Raw genomic sequence first — 13,505 nt, 5'->3', positions numbered from 1 at the left:
CTAGATGCAGTGGCATATGCCTGTAATCCCCGCTACTCAGGAGGCTGAGGCAGGAGAATTGCTTAAACCTGGGAGGCAGAGATTGCAGTGAGCTGAGTTCGCGCCTCTGCACTCCAGCCTGGACAACCGAGCGAGACTCTGTCTCAAATAAAAAAAAATATATAAACAGCAGCTGACAGCATAGACTTTCTTTCCCGGAGCCTGTCGGCTGGCAGACGTCTTGAACATGTTCTGGGTGGCTAGTCTACATGTTCTAGGCGACTGAGAATACGGTGGCCAAGCGATGGTGTGCTTATTTCCAGTCTAAATCAATTTCCTTTTGGTCAGAGGATGTAGTTCAGGACTTTCGATTGGTGGGAAGCCATCAGGGTTCCCCTGAGCTGGGCCAGTTGAGAAGGGAGGCGTCTGTGGCTTTATTAAGAAATAAGATTATTAAGAAAAAGATTTCATTGTTTGCAGATGTGGCAGAACATAGAGGATGTGGAGTGGAGACCCCAGACTTACTTGGAGCTGGAGGGTCTGCCTTGCATCCTGATCTTCAGTGGGATGGACCCACACGGGGAGTCCTTGCCAAGGTGAGTAGAGGGGTTATGCCTCCGGGGTCTCTGAGGAGCTGGCTGCCTGGGCCCCTCAGGGGAGCATGTCAGGCTGGGTTGCCGGGCCCCGCCGGGAGGCAGCACCACTGGCATTGACAGGTACTGTGAGTGGGGCCTTCACTGGGGCTTTCCCAGCAGGCGTCTAAGGCCCATGCAGCTTTTCCTGATTCTCAGAAAGGCACTGTTTGGGCTCGTGGTGAGGACTGTGGCTGGGCTCTGTGGTGGAGGCAGCTGGATCCAGGATTTAATGCCTCCCGAGTTCAGTTTCTCCCCATGAGGCACCCTGCGTGCGTTGGGGATGGCAGTTCCGCTTGGGACAGTATCACGTCCTCTCCAGGGCTTGGAGCCACAGTTCCCGCTGGTACCTAGGCTGCTGCAATGCCTGGGCCCTCCCTGCTTAGAAGGCATTCTGGGAAAGGGGCAGCTGACACTGCTTGGGGAGAATAGGTTCTTTCAGTGCAGAGTGGACTGTCTCAGAGGGCATGTCCCTCTGAAGCCATTACAGCCTGGAAAGTCTCAGCCACTCAGTGTCCCCTGGGGGGGTCTCTATACTACCACACAGACACGCAGACACTCGAGACTTAGGTCACTGGGCCTCCTGTAAGGCAGTTTCTTGAATTGGTAGTGGCGGGTTGGCTTTTAGAGACTTTCTACCTATGGAGAAGAGCAGACAGCCTGCCACAGGGCCTTTGCACACCTGTCCTTGTGTAACAGGATAGCAAAAGCCAGCATCAATGGAGTTCCTGTTACGTTCTGGGCACTGTCCTAGATTCTCCTTTCATGTTTTATTTCGTTTTACTCTCACTTTACTCCTGGGGGCAAGGTACTATTTCAGTAGTTCATTTTACGGATGAAGAAATTGAGGCTTGCAAGGCAGACCCTCCAGCTCCAAGTAAGTCTGGGGTCTCCACTCCACATCCTCGATGTTCTGCCACATCTGCAAACAATGGAAAAGAAATAAAGCCACAGACACCTCCATTCCTAATTGGCCCAGCTCAGGGGAACCCTGATGGCCTCCCACCAATTGAAAGTCCTTAACTGAGATTAAGCCAGTCTGGCTGACACTTGAAGCCAGGAGTTTGAGATCAGCCTGGCCAACATGGTGAAACCTCATCTCTACTAAAAATATAAAAATTAGCCAGACGTGGTGGCACACGCCTGTAGTCCCAGCTATTTGGGAGGCTGAGGCAGCAGAAGAAGGTCTGGCTTCTTCCCCTGGGACCGCCCCACACTTTAGCAAGTGGCCCTTGTGCGTGCTGCATACTCATGGGCCAGGGGAAGAAGTCTGAGAACATCTGACCTTGGTTGTTGCTATTTCACATGGATGAATTCTTCTTCAACTCCTTAAGGACTGAGACAATGTATTAACCTCTTTGAGATTTGACCAGGCGTTTGCTGAGTACCTTCTTTGTACTAGGCATCGTGATAGACTTTTGTTGTTTTTTTTTTCCCCTTGAGACAGAGTCTTGCTCTGCCAGGCTGGAGTGCAGTGGTGCTATCTCGGTTCACTGCAACCTCCAAGTCCCTGGTTTAAGCAATTCTTCTGCCTCAGCCTCCTGGGCAGCTGGGATTATAGACATGCGCCTCCATGCCTAGCTAATTTTTGTATTTTTAGTAGAGACGGGGTTTCACCGTGTTGACCAGGCTGGTCTTGAACTCCTGACATCAGGTAATCTGCCTGCCTCGGCCTTCCAAAGTGCTGGGATTACAGGTGTCAGCCACCACGCCCGGCCCATGATAGACTTTTCATGGAAAACTTACCCCTCGCAGCAGTAGTATTTCCATCCTGTTTTAGGATTGGGTCAGTGAACGACCATTTGCTTGAGGTCACATGAGCAGTTCATTTTGGAGCCCCACTGGAACCCTCACAAACCCCTCCCTAAGCCCTTTGCTTTGGTTGTGTTTCTGCTGCCGAATCTGCGCACGCCATTGGCCTTTCCTCTGCTGCTCATGGGTAGCGTTGCTTGTTGGTGTCTGACTCGACTGCCATCGTATTTCTAGTACCCTGGCATGTGTTCACTTGTATTGAATAACTCGATGCCCACTGATTACATTTAATCTTTATCACAGTGCACTTAGATGGTTATTAATATTCATTCCCATCTTCCAGATGACAACATCAGAGCCTCAGAGAAGTTGTGCAGCTTGTCACAGCTTCTGTTGCTAGGAAGTAGCAGAGCTCAGGTTCAAGCCTCATTTTTTTCTGACCCAAAAGTTAGTGCAGCACAGGGCTAAATCCATAGTGGGTGCCCCCAAATATTCATGGTTATACCGAGTTTGTTGCTGCAAGCTTGCCATACACTGCTGGCTCTTCCACGTGTACGAGTCCTTGGGTCCTCACCGAGAAGGCAGGTTGTGGTCCCGATCAGTGCTGCCTGCAGCAGTGGGAACAGCACCCTGTTTGTGGAAGGCCCTCAATAGACGCCTTTTTCTGTGTCTTGCTAGGTCTTTGAGGTACTGTGACCTGCGACTGATAAACTCCTCATGCTTGGTGAGAACAGCCTTGGAGCAGGAGCTGGGCCTGGCTGCCTACTTTGTGAGCAACGAGGTTCCCTTGGAGAAGGGGACTAGGAACGAGGCCTCGGAGAGTGATGCGGAGAAGCTGAGCAGCACAGACAACGAGGATGAGGAGCTGGGGACAGAAGGTGAGGGGTGGCTCCCTCAGCCTAGGTGTCCCCATCTGCACGTCTTTCTTGGCTCTGAGCTTGGAGGCTGCCTGTGCTCATGGAGACAGCTGTCTCCAGTTCAGCAGGGTCCTGGGAACTGTCTGCTGGGCAGCAGCTCTGGATGAGAGGTCTCCAGTGTGGGCTGGAATGGCAAAGCTCTCATTGAATTCAGACTTTCCTTATTTTCTCCCCATCTCTTTTGGTGGTGTGAGAAGGTGGAAATCCCTAGAGGTTCGTCCTAGTTCTCGAATTCTTAATAGGAAGAAAAATTAAGATTTCTTAGAGTTGAAGTTCAAGATTTCTTACTGTTCTTGTTCCACTTGCTGGTGGAATTCCGACCTCGTGTGGTCTGCTTGCTTATTTCCTGTGCAAATCCACTCCTCAGCATGCTGTCCATTATTGAGATTTATGAAAACAGGCTCATTTGCAGACTCTTCACATCCGATGCCATCTTTTTAATAGGACACATAAGTGATAACATTGCAAGGCATTGACTATAGTCAACAATGTGGTAAGAAACATGCAGACGATCATACAAAAACTAGAGAGCGTTTGTGGAGTGGAAGGAGGTGTGTGGCCCAGCCCGGGTCTGTGGGCTCCCTCCTCTGTCCTGACCATGGGACCTCTCCTAGCCTCAGCTCGCTTGTCTGTAACATGCAAATGGAAAGGCCTGCCCGCCTGTGGCCATCTTTTCCAAGCACAGCAGAGACCCTGATTTAATTCTTCCACTTGTGGGTGTCTGCTGCATGTCTCCACGCTCCCTGGTGTCTCAGGAACCCCATTCTTTCGTTTCACCATCTGCTCCTCTATACCCACAGCTCCCACCGCACTGGGCACCGGCCTGCACTCACAGTGTCTGGGCTGTGCTCTGCCCTCCTGGCCTCTGTGCTGCATGGCTACCCTTCCCGCTGCTTGCAGTTTTCCTTTCTCTGCTTCACCTGGAAAGCGCTGCGGCCCTTCAGGACAAGGGCCAGATGAGACCCCAGCCACAATGAGGGCCTCCTCTCTCTTCCAGGAGAGGCCCTGCTTTTCCCCTGGGCTCTCTGACTCCTCTCTGCATCTCCTCCACCAGCTTGCAGCTGTGTCTCATGGGCAGGAGCATTTGCGGCACCCAGAGCACCTCCCAGCACTCCAGCCACCCCCTCTTGTCTCCTCAGAGCCCTGTCCATGGTGGGGGCCTGGAATATGGCAGTGAATGAGTGAATGAATGGGGACAGAGGATGCATGGGAACACGCTTTACACACTGTGAAGTGCTGGGCAAATATCAGGGTTGGTGATTTTGGGGCATTCTCGACGTGTGTGTTTTGAAACAGGCTCCACCTTGGAGAAGAGAAGCCCCGTGAAAAGGGAGAGGTCCCGCTCCCATGACTCAGCATCCTCGTCGCTCTCCTCCAAGGCGTCCGGTGAGTCTTCCCATGCAAGGAGGACCAGACTAGAGGACTTGTTTTTGAGGTTTCAGAGAATGAAAAGAAACATATGTAGGGGTATTTGCTGATCCTTTATTTCCCATCAGAACAGGGAAGAATGAAATCTTTGAAGCACTGTACTCTCTAGAGAGTAAATGTTCTGGTGAACTTGGGATTTGAGAGCTTGAAGTCTCTGAGCAAGCCTGTAGGGTTCTGTGGCCCTGGTCCTCAGGGGAAGACCGTGGACTCTGCCCCTCACTGTGGCTGGGGTCTCAGGCAGAGTCCTAGCTGTGTTAGGGGCGGGTCCCTGGTTGTTCTCCCTGCTGCTGTCACTTTGGGAAAACCCTGTGCCCTGTGGGGAGAGGAGCTGAGCCCAGGGTGTTCTGGTGGAGAGAAGTAGACACGGAGACTTCACCAGGGGAAGAGCAGCAAAAGGCAGCACAAGCTCATGAGCCCTCCCTGTAGCCAGAGCTGCAGCAGGTGGGCAGTGCTGCCACAGGCTCCACTCAGGCTCCACAGGGTCTTTGCCCTGAGGGCTCCTCCCCTGTCTCCTCGAGAGCAGTCAGGACCATAAACATCAAAGAGTGTCCCTGTCTTCCCACTAAAAGCATCATGAGGGCCTGCTGATATCTGGATGGCACGGAAGGATAAACATACACCAGCCACAGGAAGCTAACTCATCATTCTCATAAAAGATATGTTATTTTGTAGTCGTTTTTCACACACATGTGTTATGGTTCCACATGTGAAGAAGTCTGTAATTTTCTTCCAAGGCAGAGGGCAGATTTCAGAGTAGGTGAGGCCACCACAGGTTTGAGAGAACAGCTGACCCTCAGCCGGCCTTGCAGGAGTGTTGCAATGGAGGAAGCCTTGAGGGTCAAGAGGCTCAGGGGTCTGACACTTAGGGCCTGGGTGCAGGGAGGGGCATGGTGGCCACAGGCCCCAGTTGCGTGGGGGGTGCCTAGCTGTGGCTGGGGAAGTGGCTGAGGGTCGCTGCTGTGTGGCTGGGGACGGGGACAGGTCAGAGCCCACCAGGAGACTGGCCAGGAGGCATCTGGGGCCACCCTTCTTTTTCCCTCACCTCACGCACCTGTGCAAAAGGGGGTTGGCGTCTCCCTCCCAGGTGCCCCTGATGAAGTCAGCCCTGAGCACTCTTCACCCTCAGCCCAGAGCTCTGGGACTGAAAGAAGCCCTGCCTCTTAGGCTGGAGCTCAGTCAGAAAAGCCAGAGCCTCAGACACTGGGTCTGGGAGCCTGGGGCAGAAACAGGAGCTCCCGGCAAGTTCTGGGACAGGTCACTCCTGAGATGGGTCACTCCTGGGATGGGTCACTCCTGGGATGGGTCATTCCTGGGACAAATCACTCCTAGGACAGGTTACTCCTGGGACAAGTTGCCCCTGGGACAAGTCACTCCTGGGACAGGTCACTCCTGAGACAGGTCGCTCCTGGGATGGGTCACTCCTGGGACAGGTCACTCCTCGGACAAGTCACTCCTCAAACAGGTCACTCCTGGGATGGGTCACTTCTCAGACAAGTCACTCCTGGGACAGGTCACTCCTGAGACAGGTCGCCCCTGGGATGGGTCACTCCTGGGTTGGGTCACTCCTTGGACAAGTCACTCCTCGGACAGGTCACTTGTGAGTTAGGTCACTCCTGGGACAGGTTACTCCTCGGACAAGTCACTCCTGGGATGGGTCACTCCTGAGATGGGTAACTCTGGGGATGGGTCGCTCCTGGGATGGGTCACTCTGGGGATGGGTCGCTCCCGGGATGGGTCACCCCTGAGATGGGTCGCTCCTGGGTTGTGTCGCTGCTGGGGATGGGTCGCTCCTGGGGATGGGTCGCTCCTGGGATGGGTCGCTTCTGAGATGGGTCGCTCCTGGGATGGGTCGCTCCTGGGATGGGTCACTCTGGGGATGGGTCGCTCCTGAGATGGGTCGCTTCTGAGATGGGTCGCTCCTGGGATGGGTCGCTCCTGGGATGGGTCACTCTGGGGATGGGACATCCCTGAGTAAGTTCATCTCTCCTCAGGCTCAGCGCTGGGCGGTGAGTCCTTGGCCCAGCCCACAGGGCTCCCCCAGGGAGAGCATGCCAGGTCGCCCCAGCCCTGCAGCCCCTCGGAGGAGGGCAGAGCCCCTGGTGAGAAACAGAGGCCCCGGGCCAGTCAGGGGCCACCGTCGGCCATCAGCAGGCACAGTCCCGGACTGACTCCCCAGCCGGACTGCAGCCTCAGGACCGGCCAGAGGAGCATCCAGGTGTCCATCACCTCATCGTGCTCCCAGCTGTCCTCCTCCTCCTCGGGCTTGTCCTCCTCGCCCGTGGCGCCCGCCGCCGGCACGTTGGTCCTGCAGGCCTCCCAGTGCTCCCTGACCAAGGCCTGCCGCCAGCCACCCATTGTCTTCTTGCCCAAGCTTGTGTATGACATGGTCGTGTCCACCGACAGCAGTGGCCTGCCCAAGGCCGCCTCCCTCCTGCCCTCCCCCTCAGTCATGTGGGCCAGCTCCTTCCGCCCGCTGCTCAGCAAGACCATGACATCCACCGAGCAGTCCCTCTACTACCGGCAGTGGACGGTGCCCCGGCCCAGCCACATGGACTACGGCAACCGGGCCGAGGGTCGCGTGGATGGCTTCCACCCCCGCAGACTGCTGCTCAGCGGCCCCCCTCAGGTGGGTGTCGCTGGCTGCCCCAGCACAGCCCCGGCCAAGGGGTGTCCTCACACTCCCACCCGGAGGGCAGGCCTGGGGGCGACCACCTCCATATCTTCACTTTTCACCCTTCCCCTCGTGGAATCTTCTCTGATGTCCTGGGCAGGACCAGGGGGAGGAGGGCAGGACGCATCTGCCGCTCAGGGCTGGTGGCTTCCGTTCCTCCTCTGTGTGATGTGGGGGGCGGACAGGAGACCTCTCTGGATGCATCAGATGCCAGTTCCTCATCCCCACACCATCTCACTCAGCCTCCTGGGTGCTGCACGTGTTCTCTGACAAATACAAACGAAACTCAGTTCTCTGCCGGAAGGTTTCAGTGGACCATTAATGGAGAACTGGCAATTCTGTTTCCCCGTCTCAGCTGTCCTCCAACTCTTGGTGTTTCCCTAACAACAAAAGTCCATTTCACCTCTCAATGGCAGAATCTCCTGGGCTTGAGCCTGTGGGGAGGAGGAGGGCTGGAAACTGGGACCCTCTCTTTGGAACAGAGCTGGGCCTTGGGGTTGGGATGCGGTTCAGTATCCATTTGTTTCTTAAACTTGTAGAATGAACAATATTACTTTTTCTGATTTAAAAAGGATGAAAGAAAATGTTTCTTACCAAGGAATCTCCCTTCTTCCATACCCTCACGCTATTGGATATTATCAATTTAAAATCGTTGTCTGTTTAATAGGTGAAAAATAATACATTACAGTTTTATTAGTAAGATTGACATATTCTGATATTTTCACTGGTCATTGATACTTCTTTTTCGGTGCTTTTCTGGTTTTCTGATTTGTTTTTCCTTTAGGCCATCTGACTTTGTCTCGTTGATTTGTAGAAGTGCTTTAGCTATTACGTATTGTTAGCCTTTGTCTGTTTTCTGCAGCTCAGGTGTTGTCTCTGTGACTGGATGTCATTTTCCTCTGTAAGGTTATTGCCATTGGTATTTGCTGAGTTCTAGCATGAACCAGGCGTTGGGTTCAGTGCTTGGAAAACACATCCCTAGAGTGGTTTTTTAAATTTATTTTAATTTTCATTTATTATTATTATTATTATTATTATTATTTTTGAGATGGAGTCTCGCTCTGTTGCCCAAGCTGGAGTGCAGTGGTGTGATCTCAGCTCACTGCAACCTCTACCTCCCAGGTTCAAGTGATTCTCCTGCCTTAGCCTCCAGAGTAGCTGGGACTATAGGTGCGTGCCACCATGCTTGGCTAATTTTTGTATTTTTAGTAGAGACGAGGTTTCACCGTGTTGGCCGGGATGGTCTCGATCTCTTGACCTCATGATTCGCCTGCCTTAGCCTCCCAAAGAGCTGGGATTATAGGCATGAGCCACTGCTCCTGGCTGGAGTGGCTCTTTTATATGGGGGTGCAGAGAGGGTCCTGGGCCAGACCATGGGTGCTTCTTAATCAGTTGTAACCAAAATGAACTAAGATTAATAGGAGGTATGCTAGCCTGAAGCTGGGCTGGGGCATCAGGGAACTCTGTACTACAGGAAGTAAGAAAGGGAAGAAGAAAGTTGTTCTTTTCCTAGATTTAGGAGAAAAATGAGAAGCACTTTTTTGTGTGTCTTATACAACAAATGTTGCTATCCTGTACAGACATATTAAGACAAGCAATTTGCAAGACTCATAAGGCATTATGTTTTATAGTATCCTATGTTTTTGAAGCAGGCTTTCTTCAGGTTGTGATAAAGTCCTATTTCTAACCGCTTAAAAATGTGCCTAGTTACAATCTAGAGAGGCATTTGCGACAATATTTAAGCAGGAAAATCCTCATGCTCAGGGGAGTCCATTTGTCCACCTGCCACACTTGTTCCCTTCAAATGTCTTTGCATCCATGGGGCTCTCATCTTAAAGACAGGATCTTTAAGTGAGGCAGATGGCAGGAGGCATGCCAAGGTGCTCAGCCGGTGCCTGGCACGTGGATGGGGCGTCTTCACTGTGGGCTCTGACTCCCATACCTTTACAGATCGGGAAGACAGGTGCCTACCTGCAGTTCCTCAGTGTCCTGTCCAGGATGCTTGTTCGGCTCACAGAAGTGGATGTCTATGACGAGGAGGAGATCAATATCAGTGAGTTATTCGATTGGGGTTACGGGGGCTTGGAATCACCTTCATCACTTTCTCAAGTGACTTTAATTTTATCTTCCACTTTCTAGATGGAATTCTCAGATTCATGATCAGACTCGTCCCAAGGGCCTTGTAGGGGGTGCTGTTTATCTTTTTCTTATCATTTTTCTCAGTCTCAGGCCTTTGCTGTAGGGATACAGTACGAATACGGAAGTGTTTACGGAGCACCTTCCACAGGTGGAGCTCTGAGCTAGCTGCTTTGCATGAATTACCATGTGAGATAGATGTTCCACTCTCCTGATAAAACACATGCTTGGGAACCCAGTGGGTGGTGGCAGGGCAGGATGGAACTAGATTTAACTGCTGCCTCTGCAAAGCAGACTTACCTCTCGGGGGACGTTTCTCACTCAGGCAACTGAGCAGGGAGGTCAGTGTCTTGGGGCAAGATAGAAATACGTGAAATGTGGGGGAAATCCTGTTCTCGTTTCCAGAACAGAGTATTTTGATTGAGGTCAGCCTCTTTTTGAGCACCCCTTTTGTGCTCATATAAAATACCTCCTCTTTTCCTCCTCATCCCTCCTCCCAGTGGCTCATAAACTTGGTCTGGTCAATCAATCTGCTGCACTGGGAGAGAGAGCTTGTCAGACAAGTCCTGTCTACATCATGGAGAGGTTGACAGCCAGCTGCGCCAGTGTCTGAAGGGCACTTGGTGAGACACTGTTAGCTGTGCTTCGATTTTTGACTTGGAGAAAATTTGGAGCCAAGGCAGCCCATCCAGCCCTCGGCCTTCCCTCCTGGGAAAGAAGAGGCTCTCCAGCCTGGCTCTGGGTTTTCCAAGGGTTCCCCACACTTTGGAACCACATTTCAGATGAAATCTGCAGCCCTGTTGAATTTGTCTCCTTGCTTTCTTGGACCTATCAGTGACAAAGACAGGATTTGATCCCCGTTTGTTGAGTGTTAAAGCCCACTATCTTAAATACTCTCTTATCGCCTCAGTGTGCTCGTTTGTTGAATAGGGATAATTTCTGTTTTATAGGGTTTTATGGGGATTAAATGTGATACACACAGAGCACAAAGACCCCCCCCCACCGCCGCCTTTTTATTTTAAGACAGAGTCTAGCTCTGTCACCCAGGCTGGAGTACAGTAGTGCCATCTCAGCTCTCTGCCACCTCCACCTCCCAGGTTCAAGTGATTCTGTTGCCTCAGCCTCTGAAGTAGCTGCGGTTATAGCCATGTGCCACCATGCCCGGCTAAATTTTATAATTTAGTATAGATGGGTTTCACCATGTTGGCCAGGCTGGTCTTGAACTCCTGACTTCAAGTGATCCGCCTGCCTCAGCCTCCCAAAGTTCTGAGATGACACATGTGAGCCACCTCACCTGGGCAAGACCTATTAAATACACAACAGGCATTTCTCTCCTGCCTTCCTATGGACAGGCACTCTGCCCATGTGTGTAATATAGTAGGATGTGTATTTAATATAATCAACATGTTTTATCATTTGCATTGGGCCAACTGGATTTGTCTACCTTTTAGCTTACAGGCATTTTGTAAGCACCATAGACTACAGTAATCGCCATGTGAGATGAGGCAAATGGAAAAATGTGGTTTGGGCCATGAGTGTTGTTGGCATTAGAAGGGAGAAGCCCCAGGGCTGGAGCACTGGAGAGGCTTTCTGTAGGTGAAGTGACAGAAGCTGAGCCATGTTGGCTGGGGGCATTTAGATAGCGGCAAGAAGAGAAGCTATGCAGGTTCTGCTGGCATCGGCCACCAGTGTGATCACCTTGGGGGATGGCGCTGGGGTGAATCACAGGGCTGAGGTCCGCTGGGTCACGACTGGGAGTGGAAGTCAAACTTAGGGACAGGGGAGCAAACCCATTCTTACAGCAAACAGAGCACAAGGCTGTTCCTGTGGATGGAGATAGCTCTGAATGCTCTTTCTCACCTTGTTAGAACAATCCTGAAAACAGAATATATGTCAAGAGCCTTGCAGATACAATGGGGTTTCCCAGCAACCCACAGACTCAATAACAGTTCCACTCCAAGCCTCATTCTTGTGCACATTTAAGATGTAGTCATGTGCCACATAATAAGGTTTTGGTCAACAGACTGCATCTGTGATGGGGGGGGCGGGGAGGGGCCATGAGATTCTAGGGGAATTGAAAAATTCCCATCACGTAGTGATATCGTAGTCATCGTGAGGCTGTAGCAACAGGCATTACTCAAGTGTTCCTTGCGATTCTGGTGTAAACCTACTGCATCGCCAGTACTATAAAAAGTCTAGCACATAGTTATATACAGTACATAGCACTTAATAATTATAAACAACGGTTACTGGTTTATGTATTTACCATACATTATGTATTTATTATAGTCTACTCCTTCTACTTATTAAAAACAGTTAGCTGCAGAGCATCCTCGGGCAGGTCCTTCAGGAGACATTTCAGAAGAAGGCATTGTTATCACAGGAGATGACGGCTCCATGAGTTTTACTGCCCCTAAAGACCTTCTAGTGGGACAAGATGCGGAAGTGGAAGACAGTGATATTGATGATCCTGACCCCGTAAAGGCTGGGCGAGAGTGTGTGTCTGTGCGTGTCTGTCTTAGTTTTTAACAAAAAGTTTTAAAAGTCAGGCCGGACATGGTGGCTCACATCTGTAATCCCAGCACTTTAAGAGGCCAAGGCAGGTGGATCACTTGAGGTCAGGAGTTCAAGACCATACTGACAAACCTGGTGAAATCCTGTCTCTACTAAAAATACAAAAATTAGCCACATGTGGTGGCATGCACCTGTAATTTCAGCTACTCCAGAGCCTTGAACCTGGGCGGTGGACATTGCAGTGAGCCAAGATGGTGCCACTCCACTCCAGCCTGGGTGACAGAGTGAGACTTTGTCTCAAGAAATAAAATAAAATTTAAAAAATGAAAGGAGAAAAATTTAAATATTAAGCTTGTAGAGTAAGGATATCAAGAAAAAACATTTTGTTCAGTTGTACATTGTGTGTGTTTTAAGCGAAGTGTTAAAGTTAAGGTTATAAAGTAAAAAACTTGCAGTAAGCTAAGGTTAACTTATGATTGAAGAAAGAAAACTATCTTTTATAGCTTGAGTGTAGCCTAAGAGAAGAGTGTTTTAAAGTCTACAGTAGCACACGGTCATGTCCTAGGCCTTCCCATTAGCTCATTGCTTACGCACGGACTCACCCGGACAACTGTCAGTCCCTCAAGCTCCATGCGTGGTGGCTGCCCTGAACAGTGCACCGTTTTCAGTTTTTTATACCATATTTTCTTCATGCCTTTTCTATGTTTAGATACACAAATTCTTTTTTTTTTTTGAGATGGAGTTTTTCTCTTGTTGCCCCAGCTGGAGTGCAATGGTGTGATCTCGGCTCACTGAAACCTTTGCCTCTTGGGTTCAAGAGATTCTCCTGCCTCAGCCTCCCGAATAGCTGGGATTACAGGCATCCGCCACCATGCCTGGCTAATTTTAGTATTTTTAGTAGAGACAGGGTTTCACCATGTTGACCAGACTGGTCTGGAACTCCTGACCCTAGGTGATCCATCCACCTTGGCCTTCCAAAGTGCTGGGATTACAGGCATGAGCCATGGTGCCTGGCCAAAATACACAAATTCTTCACATTGTGTTACAATTACCTGCAGTATTCAGTGCAGTAACGTGCTGTGTAGCAAGCTTGTTCAACCCACAGGCTGCATGTGGCCCAGGACAGCTTTGAATGTGGCCCAACATAAATTCGTAAACTTTCTGAAAACATTACGAGATTTGTGTGTGTGTGATTTTATTTTAAGCTCAATAGCTATTGTTAGTGTTAGTGTATTTTATGTGTGGCCCAAGACAATTCTTCTTCCAGTGTGGCCCAGGAAAGCCAAAAGATTGGACACCCATGCTCACAGGTTTGTAGCCTCGAACCTGTAGGCTACACCACATATCCTAGTGTGTCGCAGGCTGTGCCGTGTAGGTCTGTGTCTAGGATGTTCACACAATGACAAAATCACCTGATGTCGCATTTCTCAGACCGTGTTCTGTGTTGCTGAGCGACGTGTGACTGTAAATCATTTT

At 50.7% G+C, this 13,505-nt stretch overlaps 1 protein-coding gene across 19 annotated transcripts in view; it reads left to right on the top strand.

The window, feature by feature from the left end:
* GREB1 (growth regulating estrogen receptor binding 1) overlaps positions 1 to 13,505 on the top strand; it is a 161,887-nt gene that overhangs the window by 130,600 nt on the left and 17,782 nt on the right. For all 19 annotated transcript variants that reach the window (XR_013526164.1, XR_013526165.1, XM_078348497.1 and 16 more), the window contains 5 exons: positions 460 to 575; positions 3,042 to 3,241; positions 4,577 to 4,666; positions 6,700 to 7,334; positions 9,330 to 9,432. Coding sequence is in view for 17 of the 19 variants with exons in the window: in XM_078348497.1 (XP_078204623.1) it covers positions 460 to 575; positions 3,042 to 3,241; positions 4,577 to 4,666; positions 6,700 to 7,334; positions 9,330 to 9,432 (1,144 nt within the window). In the remaining 2 variants the exon portion in view is untranslated. The remainder of the gene's footprint in view (positions 1 to 459; positions 576 to 3,041; positions 3,242 to 4,576; positions 4,667 to 6,699; positions 7,335 to 9,329; positions 9,433 to 13,505) is intronic.

The sequence above is a fragment of the Callithrix jacchus genome, chromosome 14 (assembly GCF_049354715.1).
Source record: "Callithrix jacchus isolate 240 chromosome 14, calJac240_pri, whole genome shotgun sequence".
Classification (NCBI taxonomy): domain Eukaryota; kingdom Metazoa; phylum Chordata; class Mammalia; order Primates; family Cebidae; genus Callithrix; species Callithrix jacchus.
Note: the sequence above shows the minus strand (reverse complement) of the source record. Positions and strands in the feature narration are given on the sequence as shown.